This window comes from Anopheles coluzzii, chromosome 2 (genome assembly GCF_943734685.1).
Source record: "Anopheles coluzzii chromosome 2, AcolN3, whole genome shotgun sequence".
NCBI classification, from domain to species: domain Eukaryota; kingdom Metazoa; phylum Arthropoda; class Insecta; order Diptera; family Culicidae; genus Anopheles; species Anopheles coluzzii.
The window spans coordinates 113,071,409-113,098,785 of record NC_064670.1 but is presented as its reverse complement, the minus strand read 5'-3'; the positions used below and the strand labels follow the sequence as shown (position 1 = coordinate 113,098,785).

Sequence of the window (27,377 nt, the reverse complement as noted above, 5' to 3'; positions counted from 1 at the left end):
AAAGTACCAGAAGCTCTTTTGCTGGCGTTTCGTGCCTGGGCACTGCTACTGCTTCAATTGGGCCGGGGAGGAGAGATCGGTTTGCGTTGTGGGATAATTCCCTGCGTTCGTAGTTTCCGCTAAACAGCACTGAGGTAGAGGAGGTAGAGCGCGGAGCGAGCGAGCGGTAGCTGCTGTTCACCTTTTCGTGAAGTGAAGTCGAGATGACAGGCAGGCGCGCATATACGCGCATTCGACTGACCAGCCGCGAGATAGTACGATGTGGGACACGATTTATGCGACACACGGATGGAGGTGAGAGGTCTCGTTTTTTTGAGTCGGTAAAGTGAACCGAAAAATGTGATCGCGCAGCTTCTTGCCGTAAAAAGTTAAACGGTAGCCAATTGATTAATCGACAAATTATTGCTCTGCTTTTTGCTGTTCTCGCGTCTTCGCTCCGAAAAAAACGAGTCATTGGAACGCCTCGCCGAGTCGTCCAATCGATACCGTAAAGCATCTTCAATAATTGGGGAACAATGTGTGTTTTTTTTTAGAAAGCAAACACCAGATGGCTAATGATAAATTACAGTTTCATATACCCAAGAAGGGCAGCCCACTGCAAATAAAGGTGAGCTTATAATCTTTACTCTTTTGGCAAGATCTGCTGGAGCTGAGCTAAATTTGGATACTGATGGGTATGGGGGAGGGAGGAGATAGTTTATTGCACATCATCCTGACGTTAGATTAATGGCAAATCGAACATTCGGATAATTTTGGATACATCTGCTTGTGTAGCGCGGTGTATCGGGGTCTTTGCTACTTGCTAACACGGATGGCAATGAGCCAAAATAGTGTGCACAGGGCCTACACTACTACCCTGGCACACACACGGGGCAGTTGCTAGAGAAATATATATCTTGTCGAATTAATCTGACTACATCCTTCATTGGCCCCAGTTAGTAGGTCAACCCGATAAGCTTTAAATAGCTTGCTTAGCTCCACAGAGATTTGTTCGCCACGAGTTTCCTTCAGCGAAATGCAAATATCACATTGCAACACCCTCCCTTCCCCCGCTGGTTTTTGCAATAAACAAAAACTAATATTTTCTCATCATCGCCCTTTAGCCGTCGCGTAACTGTTACAACTTTCGATTAAAATATTGCCTCTGCATTGCAAGCGCTCCGGGGAGAGCGCGTCCAAATTGCTTTAATCCTACTCCACACATCGATCTAAAGTTCATTCCCACCGCCACTAGACGGCATCCTGGACACGACAAGGAAGTCTAAATAGTCCTACCGGTCCCCGGGCGAAAGAAAGAAAAAAAAACAATCAAATAGCTATAACAATAAAAATAAACTCGACCATTACTGTGCGCCCACCACACAAGAACGCGGGGAGCAGGCACTTGCGGTACGAGGATCTAGGAGAGTCCAGTGGACAATAAATATACATAAAATCTTAGGCGCGGCGTTATTGTCGTCCTACAACGGATCAGCAGCTGCCTCCGTCGTCGTCGTCGAAGGAATGACAAAATACTAAAATATGAACACCATTCCGAGAGCGGGAAACATTACGCGCTCGGAGTCAACGTGCAGCGGGAGACAAACAGAGGTATCTAAAGGGAGCAGCAAAGCACGCGGTGCTGGTTTACGATCACTGTAGTGGCGCAATCTCAAACACCGTAAAACAGCACAATAATGGCAACATGTGCAGGCGACACATAGTAGTGAGATGAAATATTCGTTCGCATTCGCTCGCTGGCAAATGAGTAGCCGCAAAACCGTGGGACGCGAAGGAGCTTACTATTTAGCGGTTTGAATAGTGAAATAAATCCTTAATAGGGCAAGAAATGGGAAGATTTTCCTCTGAACTCGTTTCAAATGTCAAAGTCAAAGGGGAAAGGGATGAAATAAAATTACAAATAAAATTCACAAACTTACATGAAAGCATAATAATTCAGATGGTAAGTGTTTCTTTGTGCAAGATTAACACAACCAGTCTCAATCGATTCGATTCAGTAAGGTTAAGTTCGCAATAAATCTTACTGTAGTTAATACTCAACCAATGGCACATTCTGCTCCCTCTCTTTCGCTGTCGTTTTCTCTCTAATTGCAATCACTTTCTCTTTAATGCGCGCACACACACACAAACTTTGCCATCACCATGGCATGTGGTCGGACCCGCCAGTGTGTAGTTGCAGCGATGCTGTCGCGTTCTAAATAGAATCCATTTACCACCGATTTCCCCCGCTTATGATTCAAAGCGCGCCAGGGAACAACGGCAATAAAAGGTCGATGACCGTGTGTACTGCTGCTGTAGCAACACGCACGCACACCACAGTTTGGGTGCATAGAGAGCTGCAAATATCTGGGTCAGCCAGGCAGGCGGCCGGGGAGGGCAGGAGGGATGTGATGTGCAAGGGTTTTATTTTAAATTTCTTTATTTACACATTATTTTGCATGTCAAAAAAACATGTGGTACGCGCATACACACACACACACACACACACACACACCAACGGACTGTACTTTAATCGACGATTAATATCGGACGGTTTCGTCGTAAAACGCGCAAACTCATTTCGGCAGGATACGAATAAAATACCAATCGGTGCGGTTCTTTCGCGCCATTAATGTACGCCTTCTCCTCGTCCTCAGCGGAGTAGCGGCGCAATAAAACGGCCATATTTATGGGCGAATTTGACCACTTGCGATCGCTTGATCGATCGTTCGATGCAGCTCGATCAGACAAGGCTTTATGCGCTATATTTCAATCACGTCCGCATCGGCGATCCTTGCCTTTGATTATGCGCGAAAAGAGCAAAACAATGTTAAGAAATCATAAACGAATGCATCACGACCCGCACCACCACCGGAACGAACGCGCGGCTTTCACGTGCATTGGGAAGCGTTGGTGCAGCGTCTAAATTCTCGCCACACTCCTACGCAGCCACAATAATGCACACCTGGGGGGGGGGGGGGGGAAACGTTGGCAAATGGAGCAATTTGTTTAAGCAAATGTTTGTACGAGGCGGTAGCGACGAACCCTCTCCAGGAAGCATTAGCCTTCATATCAATTTGACTCGGGGTGGGGAAGGTGCCGATAAAAAAGCAGCAAATATTTTAATCCGTAACCCCCAGCCGACCAGCGCTGTCCAACCTACACACGCAGCAGGCAAGCACGTGTGTGTGTGTGTGTGTTTGATCGACGTAGCGGAATCGATTTGTCTGTACATTTGGGGAAAGAAATGTTTTTTTTTTCTTTCTTACCACCGTACCACTAAGAATTGGACAGCTCGATACACATTCATTTATATTTATTGTCAGCCAGATATATTAACATCAATAGTTTTACCTGATCCCCGGTAGCCCCCGCGTAAGGGCATTAGAAGATTTATTTAACCAATGTTGCGCTGTACGTTTTGCGGAACGACACACACAGAGCGGACACATGCACAGTGTGGCATGGGGCAGGCGCGTTCTTGATCGCGCCCTGTCACAACGGATTGTTTTGCACAGTAGCTCCAACCGGTGGCAGCACCAGCATTGGGCACACCGCGTACGTGGAGCTGCACCATACGTGGCGTTGTAAGCAGCTTGTCCCGCGGCTGTCGAACTTATTGCCCCGTGCGTAGTTGCGCTAAACTGCAAATTGACAGATATGCTGGCGTGCCGAAATTGACAAGTCCCGCAGTCACGAGCGGCCGTTTAGCCGATAAACCAGACCCCTTGTGCTTGTGGAATGTTGACTATGTCGTTTCAATAATTATTTGTTTCCCAGAGACTTCAAAATCCTCTCGTTTGCCGCTGCTATGCCCGGGTCTGTCTGTCTGTCGTTGTCTTATAAGCGTAAAGGGTTCCTATGGGATATTATTGGAGCATTCGGAACATTCCGTTCTAATCTTTCTAGGTGGGTATTTTCTTCACTGGTTAATTCGTTGGAATGCAACGCATTCAATTCTGGGCAAATCTGCATCTTACAACAAAAGGGTACCACTTTTCGCGCAATAGGAATTGGTACGGGTTTCACTAGCGAAGAAGCTTAACCGCCGACACACGGGTAATAGAGGCGCACGCTTAACAAGAGGCAACGAAAAATGTTTGTATCGTTTACACCGATTACGGCCAATGGTGCCCCGGTGCTGTGCTGTGCTCTGGCTTAAGAGTCATTCACATGTGTCCCGGTGCCAACTAAAGCCGAATGCGCCGGGGCTTCTCGCTCTCTCTCACAAACTGTCCCTATATGTGGTCACCGAGCAGTTCACCGACTTTTATCGAGATGATAAACACTTTTGACAGTTTGACATCGACCTCCGATGGTATCACCCGGCACCTCACCGCACACACAGAGGTCCGATTCGAATCATCGGCAACCTTTTTTTTTTTTTTCTTTGCAACTGCAACGAAATTGCACCGAGCTTTGACGGCGTAGACGAACGGAACACCTGAGACTCGCTTCGGATCGGTGTTGCCATGGTGGGTACGACGACACCTTGCCTAAACCCCCGGAATGGAGCGTCCAGAAAGGGGGGAGGGGGGGGGGTGCAGCGGAGTTAGAAGCGTAGCCCAACGGAGTCGACGGACAAGTCCACATTTGGCAAGGAGAAACTGCTGCACCAACTGCTTCTTAGCGAATTTGCCGCAACGAACTCCCTCCTCCTCCTCTTCGCTACACCATAAATGATGGATGGATTTGTTTGGAATTCTTGCGTATCAATTTAAGCGTTGCTACATGTGTGTGTGTGTGCTGCAAATAGTAGCAGCCGAAGGGCTGAACAGCAAAGAGTTAGGCTCCCTCGCTATCGCGTTTCATCTCCCTCCACCCAGCACTGTACACCGAGAGATCTTGCTCGGTGCTGCTGCTGCATCGAATTCGGCGTGGTGCATGGTGCTATAGAATGGGGCCCCGAGAAGCGGTGCAGGGGAGGCACAGCAAAAAAAACCGCAACTGTCAGCTGACTGTCAGGGCGTCAAAGCCCGACGGCGCACTTTGACAGTATCAATAATTAGATTAACTATCTCGCTAAACCGCCGGGATAAGTTGTGCGCCGTTTTTTTTTTATTATTTGTTTAGTTTATATGTTTGTCCAGACAGCAAAAGTGCTCGCAAGTGGCAAGCAAAACCTTACAGGCTCACCTCATAAATCATTAGACAGCTCTATTATGGGCCGCAAATCCGTGACCAGTTCTTGAAGCGCGGTAGAAGGCGTAAACGATAGACTGTAGTACCAACCAACACAGGCCAAACAAACCACCGGAAGGTTGCAAAAAGTCATGCATAAATATCGAAATCGAGTACAATGAGCACTTGTTTTAGTGAAAAGCGATACTCCAATTTAAGGCCCAACATTAAGCAGATATTCAATGGCAATAATTTATACCTTCACCGCAGCTCCGTTTAATTAGCCGTCCGAAGGAAGCAAACTTTCGGAATATGTAAAGTTTGGGAGGAAAATTACCGTGACCGTTAGGCAAGCGGCAAGCGCAATGGGAAAACGATCCCACAAATCAGAGCATGAAAATTAACCTCCAAATAATTGCGACCACTGTTGGCTTTTGCGTGAGTATGTCACAGCATGGGGGGAAGAAGGAAGCAATGGGTTTGGCCCAGCTGTCGTCACCCTCGGCGAACCTCACAGTCAATGGGGATGAATTAACTATGCTCGATGTCACTCTGCCCAATGCGCGCACACACACACATGTCGTGGTGCGTGTATGCATAAATGCATTCGCAATGTATTGCGTCCGGCCGTCAACCACCACTTACGAGGCGTGCGCTGGCGGCGGAGGCGGCGACGACGACGACGACGAGTGAGGCCACTGACCGCCCCGTTGATGAAGCTAATTTCTTCATTACTTATTTATTTCGACTACCATTCATTATTAATGAAACTAAGTCAAGTGAAAGCCAAGCGGGCAGGCAGGCACAGAGCACAGAGTTGGTGCGTGCCGCGCGCGCGTTGTTGCGCAAAGTGAAACGGAATTGGGTGACCGAGAAGATGTGGGGTGTGGAATAGGGGGTGGAGGCATTACACACACACTCACCCGGAAGAGCAGGAGGAAGAAGCAACGTAAAGATCGTAGCAGAGACGAGAAGGAGCGGACGGTGTGCAGGCAGGCGGGTTACCCAAAAACGTTGCTTGTCCCCCGTCATCTCGCCTGCGGTTCGTCGCTTGCCGCTTGCGGTCGTTGCATTTGCAATGAGATGAGCTGTTTATTTTGCGGGGACAAACCGAGCGCAGTAGTGTGTACGCGGGTGCACGCGTTGAAAAAAAGTGAACCTTAACGAAGTGAAATGTGATGCGCTACAGAGGCAAGCTGCTGCTGCTGCTGGTGTTGATCTGCTAACGCACATTACGCGTGTTGAGGCGTTTCGGGTTTAACGGTATTGGGGGAGGGGTGAGGGAAGCAGCAAGCGTTCGGTAATGATGGCGAGAATGGCCTGGAAAGGATGTTTAAAGATCGTTTCCGATTGTGCCGAGTCCGCCGTCGCGTCAGAGTTTGGGCTCTCGCATCCATCCTTTTTTTTCTTAAATGCAGGGTTGTTCGCTTGTTACTTTGGGAGTAATGTTGAATATTAACGTGTTTTACGATTCCAACCAATATGAAATTTTTCATTTTGACATTCGAGAGGATTCACTCGAACGTTCATTTTGTTCACTATGGTATGACAGATGGCTTTCCCGTTAGATTAATCGTCAGCAGATTCGAGTTGATGCTGTTTGTTATCATATACCGGTGATCCCCCGAGATGCCGAGAACCGAAGAAATGTCCCAAAGCAAGGCGGCACGTCGAAAAAGTCATATGTCGATTATTCCAATATAAAGTTTATAACCGAAGTTGAAAAGCCGAAATCTGTGATATCGGGCATTTTATTAAAAACAATGTTCGATCATGTGTTAACTTCACGCCAAAAGTCGTTTACACGGTATAAATATTCAAGATTTGAAAGTTGAGGAGTCTTTATAAATATGTTCAGCAAGGTTTTAGTCGGTAAGAAATAAAAAAAAAAGATTTATTAATTTCTTATAAATGAAAGCTTTCAACTGTCAAAATCAAAATCGTCGTATCTGCGAAAAGTCGTAATTCGAGGGGGCCGTATCTCGAGGGTCGCCTGTACCTCTCGAGCGAGTAGTCGAATTCGATAGCTTAAACTATCGGACAGATGCTTAATTAGCCATTTCAGGCATTTACGCCGCTGTATACTTTTGTAATTATGATTGCGCATTATGAAGAATTATGAAATTGATACAGCTCACGACAAGTCTTTATAACTGTGTTTTGAGTGACAGTTGAAAGCAAACGATATAATTTAAAAATATAATAATTTGCTTTTTTGATTTTTGAAGTCTTTTAAATGATCTAAAAACCCCTGTAACAAAAAGTAACACGGTTTGGCTATCGAACGAATATCGTTCACATTGCCGTGCCTGGCAGAGTGCGTGGTGCTATGAATTATTGATACGGTTAATTTATTTAACTCTTTTTTCTGCTTTTACCCCAATTACAGACTTTGTCAAACGATTGACAGGCGTGTGTGTGCGCGCGCGTGATCAAATGCGTCTTCCAAAGGTACAGTTTCTTTGTGCCACCACCACACTGGCTGCCTTTATGCCTTATGCCTTTTACATCATATATCACACATCGAAGGGTAGCTGCTCCCGTCCGTCTGTTTCACTCTTACTCAGCCACACACATAGACACGCACGTTTGGCGTTTATCGGTCATCAAATTAATAACGCAAAAAAGCAACCGAACCATAAGCAGCGAGGGGTTCGAACCCCGAAAAAGGGGAAAGTTGTCAGACGGGGCAAACAACAACACAACACATGCTTGACGCGCATTTCCGCGTGTCCCGCGTTGATGCGTACACACACACCTACAGACCGTGGTTTCACGTTTTCATTTGGACCATTGCTTTCGCGCGTGGTTTATGATAAGACAGACAACACAGCCAGTAGAGCGCGTTACGCGCAAATATTTCGCGCGCGCTCGCCCGTTTTCATTCCGAGACGGCCGGGTTGGGCAAATTATATGTCGATTGTTTGCGCCGGTGGAATCATTAATCAATACGGCGGCCGACGACGACGACGACGACGACGCACATTGCGGGAAGTGATGTTTATCAGCCTTGTGTGGCAGTGTCGGTAGAGTGTGTGGTTGCCCATTTCTCGCTACATTGTATTGCGGTGCGTGCAGGATCATGATCCATCGAGGTTGGTGCAATTTGTCGGGAAGGATAATGGACCTCAGAGGTTCAACGTGTTCGTAGCAGGTAGGGCGGCGTGAGAAAACCAAGTAAGAGATGGAACCCCGCACGTCGGCTTGACCGGTGACACTCGTTGAGAGTAATTTGATACCTTATCTTGCGATCAAACAGCGCACCGAGAACCGCGGCAGCAGCAGCAGCAGGACAATTCACCGTGATTAATGAACGTGAGCTGCTGCTGCTGCTGCTGTTGCAGAACCACCACCAGTGAGGGTGAGTGATCGGATACTCCCCGCTTTGTCGTAGCGCTCCTGTCATCAAGCATCAAAGAACCGAACGAACGAATGATGATTGCGCCGTTTCGGGCCGGGGCGTTTATCCTTCCGCCGCAAACGCACGCGAACACACGCTGCTAAAGACGTTGCTAAAGAAACATTCCCCCCTTTGATGATAAAAATAGTTGCTAGTGGCATGATGTAAGCGAAAAGAAACACATCGACAATGGCATTGAATGTGAAGAACAAATTCCTTGTAAAATGGCCATTTTCGTCACGCTGTTTAAAAATATTACATTTTTATTGCCATTCCGGACACTGATTGAATTTGAGTTTCGCCTGAAGGGGGGTCGGTTCCAAGACACGACTTTTCACTTCCATAACATTAAAGCAGTACGCTAAAATTAACTTCTCTCACTCATTAGAAAACCTCGTTCTATTTCAAAACACTTCAACCATAACGCTCAGAACGTTCGCCAGCCAATTGCTCATCTGTTTTCTAACGCCTTCAAGATGACTACTTCCTCTCACATGCCCGGGGGTTAGCTTTCTTTCTTATGTTACCTCCCTCTCCCCCTCCCCCGACAGTGCTAACACTCTGTTATTGTGCCCCCGTTGTGCTTCGGTTTCGTTTCATCAATCAGCACCCGCTAAGCGCTAACGACTGGCGCCATGTTTCGGGCCAAATTCCATCATCACCCGGCAGAAACTGATACCATTGCCCCACAAAACCAAAACGTCATGTGATCGCGCGTGCTTAGCCGGCGCTCAATGTACGTGACAACACTACCAATCAGGGTGGGGGAAGGGTTGTCAAAAATAAATTATAAAAAATGAGCAAACATTTTAACGAATTTCAAAGAAATTGTGGTTTAGTCTTTCTGTTATCTATTAATAAATTAAATATTTTCTTTATTATTTCAAGATTTCTCTTGTTAACCGTTTGTGGGTATAATAATTAAGATGTTGAAGAAACTGCTTATATTTGGAATAATTCCAATAAATACTTGAAGTCGAAATCTAGCCGTAAATCCGCTTAGAGCCTAACGTTGATAGGAAATGAATCACAACCTTTGGGAATTCTAAGTCTGCAAAAGATAACCGGCAATAACTGATGCTACTGTCTGATAAGACACGGAGCATCGACCAGCTCTGTACAACACATGTACTTCCTTCGTCGTCGCCTATTTCTATCAGCTTCTATTTTAACCCGACGCGATAAACGCTCTTCCGTCAACAAAGGAGAACGGTCGTCGCGCGCAATGTTACTGCGAAAGAAAGCCTCAAAACAACGGTCCCAACAGTACGGTTCAATGTACTTTTCTTTCACCCGGTTACACCTCACCCCACTATAGATCACCTTCAACCGTGTCCACCTTTGCTGCAACACACAAATCCGAGACAGCACAGCCACAAGGCGAAGGCGAAGGCTCATATCAATAAACGATTTGATGAAGCCATCGCGTAGTTCAATAAAACCAATCAATTGCAGCAATAAAATGTCTTGTTCTTGTCTACACGTTCCGCCATAGAGAGCTTCGCAGGCCAGGGCCGGATGGTTCAAACGCATCTAGGGAATGTAGACAGTTTCGCTTTCAACAAACTCTTGCGCGGCCAAGAACGCCCCGAAGAACGGCCGTTTAATGCGAGAATTAAACTAACCTAATGCCATCGCCGCTTCTACAGGGGGGAAGCTATTGTCGGCTGCAACAAACGATCATCATTGCAAACATTGATGTAGCAATAGGTCCGTTGTTGAGTTCTTCGCTATTGGAGTACGTGTTTCGTGTCTCTCCATTCTAATGGGATGTAACTCGAACGAAAGAAAGTCTTCCACGCCACCGGGCTAATGTCATCAGCCTTGAGAGGAAAGGCCACTGGTAGTTCTTGGTATGCATGTGCGCCCTCTAGCAGTGCGCCCTCGGTAGGCCGTAACTACAACGAATGTGATTAATGTGTCTATGGTTTTAATTGATAGACCGCGCACAAACTGCAGGAAAGCCAACACAAGTGACGCCATCGCTGCCGGGTAGACTGGGAGGTTTGTACGATACTGGCCAACGGGTGCGCAAGTGCACTTTCCCCCGCTCGCGAGAGTGTGTGTGCGAGAATGTAAGCCGTTAACACAGTAGTTAGTCATGTTGCGCCCTGCTGCCGTGGGGTTGCCGTCAAGCTGACTCAGACCATCGGAGCGTTAGTGACACTCCGAAGCAATTGTTGGTGCGACAAAAAACAATACATTCGAACGTCTCTTGGAAACTGTTTCGCCCATTTGTAACAGAAGCTTGTCAATTTCGACTTCTCTGTGAGCGAACAAAAAAAAAAACGGAAAACGCCATCAATGAAAATGGCGTGCCAATTTTTCGCTCCCATGCGCCCAAATAATGGTGTTTTCCAACGGCAAAAAGGCAACCCCAGCATACCGAAGGAAGCACGCGCGCCACTAAACAACAAGCCAAAATTAAAGCCAACTTCAGCCAACCGCAAGAAAAGGTGCGCTTATTTTCTATCTTTCTCCCTATCACAAAAAAGCACGTTGCGGCGAAAACGACTACGGAAAACTGGGCATTAATAAGGCACCGGGTGCCTACTACTAGCTGTACTAGCGCAACCAAAGCCACATCAGCCACCCTGGTACACACGCCGTACAGAGAAATCAAAACAGGGAAAAAATGGACTAATAGTAACGAAAAAAAGGGTTGTGCGACATTTCTAGGAACAAGTAAAGAAAAAATTAAACCCCCTGCCAAACTACACAAAAGCACATACAAGCACACGACCGAGTCTAATCACCGTCGTCTTCAATGGCGCTGGTGAAAGTATATCTCGCCTAAAGTATCACACTTTGCTGCCGGGGCATGTGTGTGTGTCCTTTCTCTTTCTATCCCGGCGATTTTCAATGTTGCTTTTTAGACCCAACATTCATTGTGGAAACGGACGGCTGCCGCTTGTAAACTGTTGTTAACTAGCTGGTGCAAAAAAAAACCAAACGATGGAATAAAGCGGAAAACAATACCACACACACACACAAACCCTTTGCGCTGACGCAAGTTGCCAAAATCGCATGCTTAGGCGTGCGCACACAGTCTGCTAAGGAAAAACGCATTCGCATTCCAGCGGGTTGTTATTTCTGTACGTTCCGGTAATTTAATGGTGGGCCAATGGCAATAGTGTCTTTATAACATAGGGTGTTGTTTTTCTATTTCTGTTAGCAAATATTGCAAATAAAGTTTTACTTATTTCCTGAATATCCTATACGACAAAAATTCGGTTTAACTGAATAAGATAATAATTTAAATAAATGTATTGCAGTTTTGTTATGAAATACTAAGCAGAATCCATTAAAATAATTCCGCAAATTTATATATCAATTTTCATTTGGTACGATACTTGTCTAGTTCTAACCCACCATCAAAGAGCCGACGCAATAGACTCATCAAAAAGCGCGTGACCTTATAATACACAGGTCGTGAGATCGGTTCTCGCACAAAAAGATACTCAAAAATTTTCAATGACTCATAAAAGCTTACTGGCGATGTTTTCTCACATTCTACAGGCCAGGAATACGTGCCGAAGAAATTCAAAGTTGCGTTTTTGAAAGTGAATCGTGTCGTTTTCTGCCAAACGTATTTTCCCCTCCTCTCTCGTCTTCCAAATCAAAATTATTTGTCCAGCAATTTACCGGTGAAGAGAGACCCCTTGGCCTTTTTAAACAAGCCGCTTCCCCCCATATATCATCGGTACGAAGAAAGACTCACTCTCTGGTTGCGCTCCTCCCAACAACGACCGGGACAAATTAATTTCGTGCTGCTCACAATTTGCACTAATTCATTTTCGTTTGCGCGCACTACCGCCCCCTAGTCGCCTGGACCGCACTAAAACATGGCCAAGAAAACCGAACCGAACAAGTGGTCACGCTTCGATAAGCCACAGATGAGTGGTGGCAGTCGCGCGAGTGACGCGACACTCACAAGAGATTACTTCCTGGCTTGTCAAACGTTTGTACTTTATTATCGCCCACGATTTTAATTTCGGACCTGGAACGAATATCCGGCCGCGTCACCACGCGGAGAGTGGCCACACACGTACCATACCCAACAGATTCTAGCACACTTTTTTCAAACTGTGTGTGTTTTTTTGCAACTCACTGCGCCGCGTTCTGAAAACTAATATTTTCAAATGAAAGCAATCGCGCCTACACACCACAAAACGATCGGCCGAGTAATAGGTTTCGGTAACATGCGTATGTTTATAATATCCTGCTGTTTTAGATGTTTCTGGTTCACGGTGGTGTCAACAACATGCTACACAGGGCACGCTGCTCAAAGCGCTGCAGAATTTTATTTACCACATTTATTAATTTATTGATCCTATCTTTTGGTGCGTGTTGGACGTAACACACAAAAAAACACACGCGTGCGTGCAAAAGAGAGTTGTTCCAATGCTACGACCAATAAAGGTTTTAGCATCATATATACACATCACCGCTCAGTTTCCGCGTCGTCCCCGACCAAATACAAAGCGACCAATTCTTCACGCTTTTACGATCTCGGGTGCGCGCGCCACGCCTAGCTGGAGAGGATATACAAGGCCTCCGCTACCATCTGATAAAAAGGCACGTGATGAAAAATGCAAACCATACGCTCACACAAGCCACATGGAAATGAGCTCCCGAAAGGTTCGGGATCACCACCCCCAGCAGCAGTTCAAGCGTGGACAAATCAGGGACCGAAATACAAAGCTACGGCTTTGATCTACGCGCCTGCCCATATAAGCGGACGATGACAGTGTCGAAACTTATTTTATTCAAATTACTCCCCCTCCCCCCACCGAACGTGGCTGGTGGTCGCATACGGAGACGCATGGAGAAGGGTGGAAGGGCGCTTCTTATTTTTTTATGGGACACTTTACACCGCGGGATAAAGATAATCCGAATGGCTACTTGAATGGATCATTTTAACGCTGCTGCCATTCTGCGTGGCGAAAGAATTGCCATTGACTATATGCTGAACTGCCAATTCGTGCCTGTGCGCATGAATATTCACTTGAAGTTACGCATATTGTACGCAGCACATGGTCTGCGTTATAAGTGTGAAGTAGAACGAACGGATTTAGGACATAAATTTGAACCTTATTCCATACGGGAAGGGTAAAATAAATATGGACATTTAATTAATCCACTCCACCATGGAAATGGACAGTATTTACCGTTCCACCTACACTAACTGTAGGACTCCATCGTACCACCTGTGGGATGATGCTGCTGCTCGGATTCTTGAGGAAGGTAATACACCACCAGCAAGTCCAGCAACAGCGCCAGGTGGTGCCGCTGTGTACACGCTAACCAAACTTCTTACTCACAATGGGCTAAACTAATTCTCAAACATTGGAGAGTAATTTATTATGATATTACAACACCCACCCGTTGTCACGCTTTCCAGTCATCCCTTCCCAATCGCCCGAAACTCGTAAAAAAAAAATACAATCCACACACGCAAACAGAAACCGCTCTCACGTTGATCCTGACCTGTCAGCGGGACCACCACCACACATCGCCTTGGTCTTCCAAAAGCACGGGCTAAGTAGTTGTTGTATTGCATCTTAGATCATAAACCTGCCCGCAGGCGTTATTGTCGTTCGGGCATGTGTGTGTGTGTGTGCAAATAACAAACAAGGGTGAAGGGGAAAGAGAGGAGGAGCACGCGAATTGGTTCCACTACGGTCATGCTTAACCGTACAACAAGACAACGAGCAGGCGCTGCTGGGTGGTGATGACGAAGGTGATTGCGATCGGGACACCGCGTGCGACTTGGCCGTAATCCCTCCTTCCCGGGTATTTGGGACATTTAGTGAGCGTGGTTCGTCCCGCAGAGCGAATCGTACGGTAGAAGCAAAATCAATCCGCTTAGTCACACCTTGCTCGGAGACCTAGCTAAGGTACCCCGCGCTAGACGTTTGCCATTTCCCAGCTAATGACGTCGTTTGCGAATACACTTCCCTTGTTCCATGATTTTGCACACAACACAACACTGCCAATTCCACCACACTTGGGTTAACCTCCTTTTTTGCCGTTGGTTTTGTTGTAGCTGTAGTATAACCCTGTGAGGCAACCTTTTACCACGTCGGGTTGGTCCCGCATTTCCGCACCTACTAAGACGTGAAGACACCAGCAGCAGCAGCACACACCCGCGGAAGCTTGTCGTCGTCTTCCGCCCACCTGGGAAGCGGAGCGAATGGCGAGAACTCATCGTAGTCCCGCCGGCTGCAGTATGATTGAATTCAGCAACAGCGAAGTCTAAGGCGCGCAAATCATTCCCCCATTTGCAGCCAGAAGAATAATGCATGTACACCAACAAGATGGGAGAGAATGTGCTTTTAATTGCCATGCTCATTTTGGTCCCCGTTTTTTTCCGAAACCCCCTAAAGAATGAGGAATCTTTTAACCCCTTTAAGCATGGCCGCAGTAATAGCGTTAATGTTTATTGCTCAAAACGTACACCAACAACAGCGTATGACTGGGGGTCGTTGTTTCTGCAGTTTTATGAAGGCCCCCCCCCCGATCGTTCACACTCTTCAAATCAGAATGAATAATTAAGCTATTATTAGCTGCCAGCCAGCCAGGGTGGGGCTCTGCAAACACAGCCAGACATATTGCACAACCAAAGACACCAGCAGCATTAAGGAATCGCCAAGCTGCCAACCAACCACCCAACCAGTGCACGCACTCTGTTTCACACTCGCATCTCCAACAACGTCCGGGACGACGATGGCGATGACCACCGCACACCCGTGTGAAGAAGCATCGATTACATCAGGGCGATAAACACACACAGCTGCTGGTGCTGTTGCTGCCGGGGTTCTGCTGCGGACGTTCCCCGTTTTGCTCGGCTGGGAATTTCAGAATATTCTTACCACAAACCAAGATTTGAGGGTTTATAATGGGATTGAAAGCATTGTGCTAGTCGAATCAATTTCTTTTTCTTTTTCTTAATCTTAGGAACTACAATCCATTTTACGTCTACACATAACTAGACATTGACTAGAAACTCTGAGGATTATCTATGAACTGGTTGATTGATATATGCTATTTATTATTATTAACTCTAAGATAAGAATTTTTTGTATTTTGGAGAATGTCTCGACTAGAAATGAGGCAGCTTTGTAAAGAGCTAGCGCTACTAGCTATACAACCACTGGGCTGATCCAAATATTTACGCTTAGAATGCATATTTTAACAATCAAACTGAGTCAAATTACAAGGTACAAAAATAGTTGTCAATAATCATACTAATCACAGGGGCACATTGCGTGTCGCATACACATTTGCTCCAGAAATAATAACTTCATCCACCAGCGGGGTGTGACATAACGCCCGGCCAAACGGCGACAATGCTGAGCTGTCCCGCCAGTATCAAACCATCGCTATCGTAAAGCAAACATGTTCCGACGCTTAACGCACCCGACCTCCCCGAAGCAGCAACACCATCGTGACCGCGCGTGTGACTTCACCGTGATGCCGCACGGCCTGTGGTTGCTCGAGCACTCTGGCCTGTGGGGTGATCCCCGGCGTAAGCGTTCCTTCGCCCTAATGCTGCTCGGCACGGTTCTGCTGCTGATCGTACCGAAGATTGTGCTCGGCACCGGGAGCGATAGCTTCGACTCGATCGCCCGCAGTACGGCCGAGTTCATCTTCTGCTACAACAACTACCTCATGATGGCGATCTTCGCCATCCGGCGGCAACCGTTCGAGCAGCTGATCGGCACCGTCCAGCTGCTGTTCGATAAGCGTAAGTGTGACAGACTGACTGGATGCTCCCAACACGTACAGTGAATTATTGCAAACTCTCCCAACTTCCGCTGTTGCTTCTCAAACGGTCGCGATCACACAGAACGAAAGTTCCAGACGACCGACTCCAGCCGGTACGTGGTGTACGTCAATCGACAAATAATGCGCTACAGCCGGCTGTACATCATCGTGCAGGGCGTGTACTTCCTCATTTTCAATCTACTGCCCGCCATTGTGACGTACAGTGCGTACTTCGCATCGAGCGGCGACGGCGAGCCGGTCCAGTTTCTGCTGCCCGTCGAGTCCCGGTTCTTCTTTCTGGACATACGGCACAGTATCGTGCACTATACCGTCTTCTCGCTGCTCGCCTGTCCAGCGTTTCTCTTTACCGCGTACCTGACGGTGGTCAAGGGATTAGTCTTTATCGGCATCATCGTTTACAACACGCTCCAGTATCAGCTCGTGTCGCGAGGCGTCCGGGAGCTTAAATCGCTTGACCCAACCACGACCCAGTTTCGTCACCGGTTAACGGAAATCATTGACCAGCACGGAGCGGCCACCAGGTGCACGAAGCTGTTGGACAGTGTGCTCAACCTGATGCTACTGGTACAGTTCACCAACACCGTGCTGATGTGTTGCCTGTTCCTGTTCTACATATCAAAGGTAGGGCAGGTTGATTCGTGCTCAAGGGCTTCTGGCATACGTACAATCTAATTACATCACCTTAATTCTCAGAATTTCAACTCGGGCGCAGTCAACGTGCTGCTGCTGTTTCTAGCGCTTACGGTGGAGAATCTATGTTTCTCCTACTTCGGCAATAGGCTGTCGACGGAGGTAAATTGAACTTTAGTCTACAGTTTTGCATAAATTTCATTTCCCAATTGATTTGCAGAATACTTCCGTTGCTAGAGCGGTTTACAGCACGGATTGGTACAACTATCCGCCCTGTTTGCAAAAACAGTTCCAACAGATGATCCGTCACGCCTACATACCGCGTGGTATTACGGTGGGAAAGTTTCATTTCGTCGACATGGCCTCATTTGGACAAGTAAGCTAGTGGTCCCAATTAGCTTCCTCTTGGTCCTCGTTTGACAATTTCTTCTTTCATTTTTAGCTGCTAAAAGCCATATTCTCATACTATCTCATTTTAAAAGAGCTGTTCTAGGAATTGAAAGCGTCAAATACTGTAATTGTCCACTTATCCTTACATCCTTCTTTAAACAATTGGTATAATCGTAACTGTTAGGTGTTGTCAAACAGAAACCACTAATCATAACCCATCGTCCGCGTGCATAATTAATCGTGACTTAGCGTAGATATTGTAGACCGATTGTCAACATATCCACCCACTCTATAAACATAGGGCTTTCGGCATGACAATTTTGTAGAATTATACACCAAGAACAGGACACTGCGCCTCCCATCTCCAATACTTAACACAGGCTTGTCACCTTCAAAACGAGAATACGTTCTAATAGAGCCATTTTAGGTGCAACTCAGTCAGTCAATCAGTCAGTCCTTGAACCAGTGCCGCCGCAGACCCTTAGGGAGCAGGTGTTGGAAAGCGCAAGACGATGGTAAACCTTTTCGCCCGGACGCCGGCCGACAACTTCCGCGTGATGCCGTACAATCTGCGCCTGTTCGCGATGCTCGGCCTGTGGGGCGACCGGCGCAAGCTGTACCGGCTGTACGCGCTGCTGCTGCTTGCGTACGTGGCCATCATCTTCCCGAAGCCGGTGCGCATCACCGACCGGCACCCGTTCGAGTCGATTGTGCGAAGCGTGTCCGAGCTGATCTTTGCCGCGCTCTGCTACCTGACAATCATCATCCTGGCCATCAAGTCGGAACCGTTCCGGGCGGTGATTCGCAAGCTGGAGCAGGCACTGGAGCTGTGTACGTGCGCGTGTGCTCGTTGCTGTTGTTGGACCCTGATGATTCCCGCAACAACACAAAAAAACAACTCAAACTACAATCTTTCCCTTTGCAGTTCGCGACAAGCAGGACCAGTGCAGTCAGCTGATCATCGAGGTGAACGCTAACATCCATCGGTTTAGCCTCGGCTACGCCAAGCTGAACCTGCTGTACGTACTGCTGTTCAATATAATTCCACCGATCTACAACTATCCGCGCTACTTCCTCCAGTGGCGCATGCCGGAGGACAACCGGACGGTCGTGTTCATGCTGCCCCTCATGCAGGATCTGTACGGGTTGGATGTACATCACAACATCGTGCACTACACCATCTCTTGGGTGGCCATCACACCGTTCTGCGTGTTCTTTGCGCTTATCCTCTGGTTCAAGGGTGCACTGTTTATGCTGATCCGCTACAACACACTGCTCTATCAGCTCGTCAACCGGCTGCTGCAGCAGTACGATCATGAGTCGGCCGGTGGACTTTTGGCGCAGAAGCACCGCCGGCTGCAGCAAATTGTCCAGCTGCACTACCGTGCGATCGAGTGTACCAAGCTGCTGGACAGCATCCTGAGCCTGATACTGCTGATCCAGTGTGTCGGGTGTTTGCTGATGCTCTGCCTGATGCTGTTCTACATCACGCGCAACCACAGCTTGAACGTGATCAACATTGCAGTGCTGCTGATGTCCATCTTCATCGAGATGATGTGCTTCTCCTACCTGGGAAACCAGCTCACGGAAGAGGTGATCACATTCGCAATGCTTTAAAAGTTATGCAGCAGTATCATTGTGTACGCACTCTTTTCCTTCCCCTAGAATGCTAACATCAGCCATTCCGCCTTCAACTGCCGCTGGTACGACGAGCCGATCGTGATACGGAAGTACTTTCTGCGCATCATCCTGCAGGCCCACCGCAAGGCGACGATAACGGCCGGCAAGTTTTACAACGTTAACATTGTGACGTTCGCGCAAGTAAGTACCGCGCTCACTAGTTGTTCCACAGGCCGCTCTCCTCGTGCTCTGTCTGATCGTTTCTACGACGCTCTAATTACAGCTTATTAAAACCTCCTATACCTACTACATGATCATGAAGGAAATGTTCTAAACCGCAACATTGTCACGCAAGTGCGACAAGTGCGCGATCCTCTTTCAGTCAACGCAGCCCTCACATACGCAACAAAATACGCTACAGAATCGACGTGCGTACGTACGCGACAAAAACTGTCATTAAATTGTAATCAAAAATAAGGACCCGATTGGCACTTGGGTAGTAAAAAAAGGCAATTGTAACTTCGCTGCTTTCTGCTTGTTCGAGATCTTTTCAATGTTGTGCGTATCCAGCAAAGCTTAAACATTCCGCTAGATCATATATACATGATAAATGATGATAAATCACTAAAAAAAACGTCTTGCTCACCACCCTTCCCCGTCCTACGAAATGTGCTGGGGGGAAGGTTTGCACGTGTTTCGCTTTGCGCCCACACGGCCCACAGGGATGAATGTTTGATATATTTACCTACCGATCGACAACCTCAAGAATGTTGGGGGGTCGGAATTCCCCAACCGTGGGTTGAACGGACCCCAGGTGGAGAAGGGCCCCTGTTGGACAGGCAGCGTAGTGAGACACCGTACGGGTTTTATTAACAGCGGTACGGTTGCTTTTTTTCTTTCTAACCGTCCTCTTAACACCAAATTTCAACAAAACCTGCTCGGAAAGACCTGGTGTCTATATACATGTGTGTCATACTTCGAAATTAGATCGCAACTCAAGCTTTAAACACGGTTCAAACGGAGGAAAATTTCGAACCATTTCGCAGCCACGCAGCCGAAATAAAGGATGGGAAAAATTCTAGGAATGCGCTCTGTATACATTTGCATACCGCGGCCGCATCTCCCGGTGCAGATTGACTGGGCCAAGAAGCGGTAGGAGCAAACAAATCGGAGTACATCGCACACCGCAAAGACACCAGCGAAATAAAATCGTTTATCCGAAAAATGAAGGAAAAGTAGAAAAAATCTGTACATCCTGATGATTGCTTAAACCAACAACGATCAGTGGTCGAAAAATTGAGCCGAAATTTTGGTGGAAAATTGTGTGTGAAAAACACATCAACATCCATTTGCGTGTTTTGTGAGCTTCAAGTAGAAGGGGAGCACATTTCCAAGCCGGACCACCTTGTTTCCTCTCTCTCTCTCTCTCTCGGGAGTCTATTTCAATCGAATTTTCTTCGCCAATGTCGAAACCGGCTCAACGCCGCGTGCGTCATCAGGGCAAAATCTGGAGCGAGACCCGATTATGACCACCACCACCTTGGTGGTAATTTCCCAACACGGAACGCTGGGTTGGTGGTTGTGATCGAGACGCAGCAGCGAATTGTCTGCACGGGGTAAAACGTTTTTCCGCCCTGATCGCTCTTTTCTCAAGGGCACCCCATTAGTGGGGGTTCGGCATTAATGGTGGAAAAGGCAAAAACCTCATCAAAGGCTAAGCCTCAGTACGTCAATCGGGGATATGTTGAGTGTGGTTGGCGATGTTAAAGAAAGAAAGAAAAACATAACTTCAACAGAACTTATGTTCCAAATAATTGATATCATCTCCCATTCGGATCTGTCCGCTTGAATTGAGGAACACAATATGAGGTTCTTTTTGGTCTTGCAGTTGAACTTCTTTTGGCAAAGACAATTTCTTACTGTCCCATGCGTCCCACGTGCACACACAACTGCCGTTAGGTCACATAATTTCACTTTTCATTTGGCCATGTCCGAGATTTTCTTAACGCTTTTCCACACCACATACACACACACAACTCAAGCTAGAAGTGCAAATTGCCCGATCCTATCGGAACTGTCAAGAAGACACACGAACCGGCGTATGTGACTCTATGAGTGTGTGTGTGCGCGTGAGGGATGAGGTTGAAACCGCGAACCGCGAAGACACCAGAGGAAGGCCACTGACGACCGACAACAGGCGGTCGGGATGGTAAGGCGGAACCGGGAACACACACGCAACCAACGCACAAGATCGTCGTGCTGCTGCTTTCCGCTCGAGATATTTTTAGATGCTCTTAGCAAAACCCCACACCTAGAGACGCTCCCGCTCCCTTGCAAACGGTGCACACAACACACACACACATACCCCCCGCGGCAGTGGAGATGTGACTCCAACATCCCACCACCCCATAAATTGGTGGTAGTAATAGCGAAAACTGGCCCTTCCTCTCCCTCTCTCACTATGTTCTGTACTGGGTGTGTTTATGGTAGTAGTAGTACTGCAACACAACGGGGTAGAAAAAGGTGGTGTATACTACAGCTACAAAACCTCCCAGAAAGACCGAGAGATCGAGAAAGAGTCGGGAGGAGACGAGCACTGCCCGGACGGACACGTTGTTCTCTGACGTCCCAAAAGGTACGCGCGCAATATCGGGAAATAGGGAGATATCGATCGCGCTCGTGCTTATTGTAAACCGCAGACACACATCTCCCCCCTCCAAACCACTCCCTCTTCCACCCTCACGGAGGTTGTGATGAAAGATTTTGTGCCGCTAGAGTAGCGCATGACGGGGAAGCGTAATTATGGGTCTCTGGTCCGTTTTGCTGCGTGTGCCGGTGCCCCGCTCGGAAATCGAACATAGGGCCGGAAACGGTTCACAAATCTCGGGACGATAATTTAGAACAAAACTGGCAGCGGCAAGCATAGAGACTGGTGCACACGTTGGCCAATGACGTGTGGTCCAACAGGTACGGCACTACGCCTCCGTGGGCGCACGCGATCGGAAGCAAACCCTGCAGTGGCCCTTTCGTACTGCTGCGACTGCCGCTGTGTGCGAGAGTGCATAATGAGAACCCGCAGCCTCTGTTCGAGCCAGCGTATTGATGTATTTGCTTTCGCTTTTTTTTCGTTTTTTTCTCTGTCTCTTTCTCTCTCTCCTCGTCCAGCACAGCAGCGCGCGGTTGTCAATCAATTGGTTTAATAATTGTTGACGCTAATTAAAGCTTATTAAATTATCAGCCGCACGCACCGGGCGTACTACACCAGCGCTTCCCGATCCTGGTGTGCGTGTCTGTGTGTAGTTTAATGATCGAGAGATTAAAAAAGTCAGGAAACAGAACAGTATGTAATAAATGCGTTCTGCTGTAACGGCGGTGCCCCGAGAGCACACCACATCTACTACTACTGTACAGCGGAGAGAAGAACCCTTACAAATGAGACAAGCGGTAGAACAAAAGCAAGTGACGTAATGTCATCTCGTTACCTATACACAACACACACACACACACACTCAGTGCACTGAGTGATAGCAACCGGATTGTCGATTAAAACACACACTCGAGATCGCGCAGTGGTCGTGTCAATGCCGAAAACGTTGACCTACGGGAGGTCACGATGCTTTCAGAAGCTTCTGCACCAACACTGTTGTTACGCCGTTCTAGGGCTTCCCGCGGACGGGCTTCTCACAGCATCCACAGCCCCTGTCAGTAGCACGGGTAGCGACTGCGTAACGATCAATTTTCATTTATTTGACGGGTTTTTTAGGCATCATTGCATTGCCCCAAAAGAAAAGTTCATCCAGCCGTCATCGTGTGCTACTTGATCCGCCCGCGTTGCGAGAAGCTGAAACAGCAATATACAGTGACTCTCTGAATTTATGGTACAGTGCCACAGAATTTGAATATCAAGCTAACTAGCATTTTGATAACTGCCCGTAACATTACATTTGTTTGAACAGCCTTGTTGTTTTTAGTGATAGTTTGGTTGTCATTGTCTCATTTGAAAGTAGATGTATAAACACAACTTGGGAAATTTTATAACACATTTAGCTAATAGTGAAATTGTATTTACGTTGCGATTGATCGCAAAAGTATGGTCCAATGGTACAAATTGGAACAATACCCATATTAGTTCCCTTTCATTCTTATTCGTATGACATTTACAGAACTCTAATTCCCTATATAAGACATTTGTCATTAAATACATGTATCCTAAGGCAATGGGCAATGTTTCCTTTTGCTCATTGAAATTAGATGATGACATCGGAGGTGACACATTCGCCCATGTAATAAAAGGTGCACCATCATCAATTGTTTGACTTAAAATTTAGGTGCTTTGTAAACTTTGGATAAATTGTTATAGACTTTGGCTCAACAACCGTTGTCGGTCGAGGCCTGCCTGTACCACTTGTGGGCTTGGCTTGCAGTGACTAATTGATTTCCCTCCATAGCAGGATAGTCAATCCTACGTATGGCGGCACGGTCTATTTGGGAATTGAACCCATGACGGGCATGTTGTTAAGTCGTACAAGTCGACGACTGTACTACGAGATCGGCTCGGCTACGAGACTAACTATTAGCAAGTATGAATTAATTTTTTAAACCAAATCAATACTCCGAATGATTAACTTTGGAATGGTAGTACCAATATTAAGCCTTGAGAACTGGCCAAAATAATTGCCAAAAAATCTGCAAAAATGTTGAGTATTAGACTACTAGTGTTGGGTTTCATTAATCTTTCATTGCGATTCATTTATATGAATAGTGAAGAGTGATTAGAATCTCGAATCGATTCTTCAAAGATTCACGAATCTCTAAAAATTCATGAATCTCTAAAGATTCATGACTCTAAAAGTCATCTATCTATCAAGTCAAAAGTCTATCAATTCTCGCATGCACCGTATCCCCGTAGCAAAACAAATTATCCGGCTATGTGCTACTTCCCAAGAAGCCGGGAAAGCCTGTATTAGCTGGCATTACCACATAGGTTGTTACACCAAGATAAAGAATAATGAGAAGCTTAAGCTTAAGCTCTATGAATCTTGGAGATGTAAGAATCCCTTGAGCATCATGAATCCCTTGAGAGTCGTGAATCGTTCCAGATATATGAATCTTTTGATATTCATGAGGCTTTCTAGATCATTTCATAGATTCATTCCAATTCATGAATCGGAAAAAAATCCCAACACAAGAGTGTACCACCATTTTAGTGAGCCACTGTAGTTTGCAGACACACAAGAAAGGATTCTCCAAACTGTCGCAACACGGACCCCAAAACAACTTGTCCAAGCGTGATCGATAGTGTGAGTGGCTTCTCAAAATAAAAAAAAACCCCCAATCACTCATCATCCCTTTAGGTCTGATGCAACAGGCGAAATAATAAAAATAAAACACCAACAACATCCGCACAAAACCACAAAAATGTATGCGAAAGGTAAATAATAATGACTGCAACCACTGCCACTGAGGGGCCCGTTGCATGTAGTGTGCAGCCGCACACTTGACACACGTTCGGTGACGTCCTCTCTTGGCTCGGCTCCCTGTGCTCGACATTTGGCTGTGCTGTGTCGCTCACGGTACCGGTTCGAAGTGTATCAAATGACAGGTGAGGATCGACAAACTCAGTGTAACTGGTGCGAAATAAACGAGAGGAGCGCAACAGAGCAACGACAGCAAAAAAAAATCACGTAGAACGCAGGGATTGAAACAGTGAACAAGATGCTGTTGCGAAAGGGTGGGGGGAAGAGTTTACGAGTGCCTCCGTTCGCCCGTGAGTGGATCAAAACCTTTTCAAGTACACCCGGCTGCTGATGACGTCTTTCGATGTGCGACGCACCGCAGCCGGCAGGCCCGCGGCAAAACACGATACACCACTGCCGCCACACCAGCCAACCCGCTACACACGTCCATCTTTTCTAGAACCTCCCCGCGGCCCGGTGCGAAAGAATGGGATAAGCGCAGCCGGCGGGCCTCGCGTGGAATAGTAGCCGCGTTGCCGGAGCCAGAGAACCGCAACTATCCGCGAACCGCGAACACGCAAGGTTATGATGATGGGGAGCGTGCGCTGTAGTATGCCAGCCCAGCGCCATTCACCGAAATGCCTCGCGTGAAGTGAATCGCCACAGCAACTCCACCACAGCCTCCCAAGTGGGGGGAGAATGCGATAAGCTTGCAGCGGAACTCTGACAAGTAAAGCGCTCTGGAGCAGAATAGGCCAACATGCTGCTGCTCACACTGGTGATCATGTTAAAACGAGCGTGATTTAGTGCGATCCTTTGAACCGTTTCCTCGTACGATTTGCAAAAAAAAACCCCTGCGGTACGAACAGACGACGAACCCCGGTGACCCACTGCAAACAAGGGGGCCTCTGAGCCTTATTAACCTCCTCCTCCTTTAGCGTACCAAACCAAAGCCAGCAAAACCAGGCAATACTTCACATTATTTTGACAATAATTGTCATACTTAATTAGATAAAGGGTACAGGCCGGTTTCCCGCCACACCACCACCACGGTGGCTACGATCACCAAGCGGCGGGGTCGCGGTTTCTGATGATCAAACGATCGTCGGCCCCCAAAGCGTACGCGTGGTTAAGTGCCATGTGTGTGTGTGTGTGAAGCTCTATGGATATCGGAGACCCGAGAGTGCACCCCTGGGTCCTGTACGGACTGAGAGAGGCTACCTGTCTGATTTATATGCGAAAGCACCAACTCTCCAACCCCAATAATGCGCCCTCGAGAAGGAGGGAAGTCTGCTATCCCTCTGCTACAACTGTTACCACTACCATCCAGCAGCATGGTACACACCGCGCAAACGACAAGCCATCCGACGAGGACTCCGACGGGGTGCGCAAAACCGAAACACGTACGCAATAATGTCGTCGCACATACACACCCGATGGCGGCGGATTGCGCAAAACCGCATGGCGGCACAAGCGAGAACAGGCGAAGGAGGCCCCATTGTAGCCCAAACTTGCATCCCCCCTTTATACCTCCCAGCCTGTTTCATTTCCTACTTCTTCCAAGTGTTGTCCGCATGTGTGTGTGTGTGTGTGTGCAGCATTGCAAAAATGGCGAATAAATCACCTTCCTAACTACGCGCGCGCCACCAACAACCCTGACACCTTAATGGATATATACGGGAGGGCTGGCTGCTGCTAAAAGGAGTTTCTTCTTTCTTCTTCACGCTTTTCACCCATCCAGTTTCGAAGGGATGGGGGGTGGTTAAGCCTTTGGAGCGACTCCCTTGTTGTAATCGGCGCAACCGTGCTGTGAGTTCTCGCGTGTGGTGCAATGAAGGGTTTTGAGGGTTCGTCGTTTCCCACACCTCGTCGACACAACCGCGGGGCCCAGTGGTGTGCACGGTGGTATCATTGTCGACGGCCTCGAGTTATTCTGACCCATTTTCTGTGTGCCCGTCCGCCCATGAATGGCGGGGTACGAGAGATGTGCGGTTCGAGCACCGGAGCACAAAGAAAAGGGAGGAAAAAGGCGAATTGCTGATACTGAAGGAGATTGATCCAATTTTTGCAAAACAGACGACAAGGTAATGTTTGTGTCGGTGTACCGGAAGTTCTGGTTGGGGATGTATCTAGAACCGATTGACGGATAGGATAACTTCGATACGAATCAAATTCTGATCACCACATTTCTCCCAAGATGTCTCTTCAGGGCGTTACTGCTATGCATTCTCCTCTCCAATATCCAACGCTCAACCAACCATAGGGAGGACAGCAACGTATTCATCATACGTACACACACACACACACACACACGCACGTATCGCATTAAATGGCAGAGGCGAAAACCGCACCCCAACTCCACATTTACCGGCATTGCGTGTTCCACAGCCAACAGAGAGAGAAGAAGGAACGGTTGGCTGATCTTTGGGCGGCGAAGAGGGCAACCAGTGCGCGCGTGTGGGCAAGGGCACGACGAGTGTTGAAATGATGCAAAATGAGAGTTTTATTAGCTAATTACGCCACCGCACACAGCAGATCCCGGCACTACCGGGTGCAGCAGCCTGGTTGGAGAAGGGAGCGGCAGCAGGCCTGATGTGGATGGTAATGGTGGTGGAAAAACGAGCTCGGTTAAGGTGGTTCAGGCGTCAAAAAGCAGTACATCTCGTACACCCTGCGAGATATACAGCTTCTTCGGGGAAGCTCAGATTCTCCCTCTCTCTCTCCTTTTCTTAGACCATAAAGATCACGATAGCTACGAGGATTATGGGCCTGTAATCAAGCTCTCCTTCCTTAAGGCGCAGCATGCGCCATCGACGGTACTTCCACCTTGAGGAAATAATTGGCCATGATTCTAAGAGATACCACCAGAGATATGTACCACAGCGAAGTACTCTTTTGCTGGGTCCATAAAATGCAGAGAGCGAGAGCTGGGGTGAGGTTAAGTACCATTAACTCCCATAGACGGCGCATTGCCGATCGGGGCTGGGCGT

General features: G+C 47.5%; 2 protein-coding genes across 17 annotated transcripts in view; one reads left to right on the top strand and one right to left on the bottom strand.

The window, feature by feature from the left end:
- LOC120952109 (protein phosphatase 1 regulatory subunit 12A) overlaps positions 1 to 27,377 on the bottom strand; it is a 74,168-nt gene that overhangs the window by 35,190 nt on the left and 11,601 nt on the right. The gene's annotated exons all lie outside the window — the stretch shown is intronic.
- LOC125906549 (uncharacterized) lies at positions 15,595 to 16,294 on the top strand. Its single transcript, XM_049605876.1, has one exon. The coding sequence runs from the start codon at positions 15,902 to 15,904 to the stop codon at positions 16,292 to 16,294; it is 393 nt and encodes a 130-aa protein (XP_049461833.1). The 5' UTR covers positions 15,595 to 15,901.

Bases quoted from the DNA above. Each gene is read 5' to 3' on its own strand.
- LOC125906549 (XM_049605876.1), top strand. From the start codon at position 15,902: ATGTTCCGACGCTTAACGCACCCGACCTCCCCGAAGCAGCAACACCAT.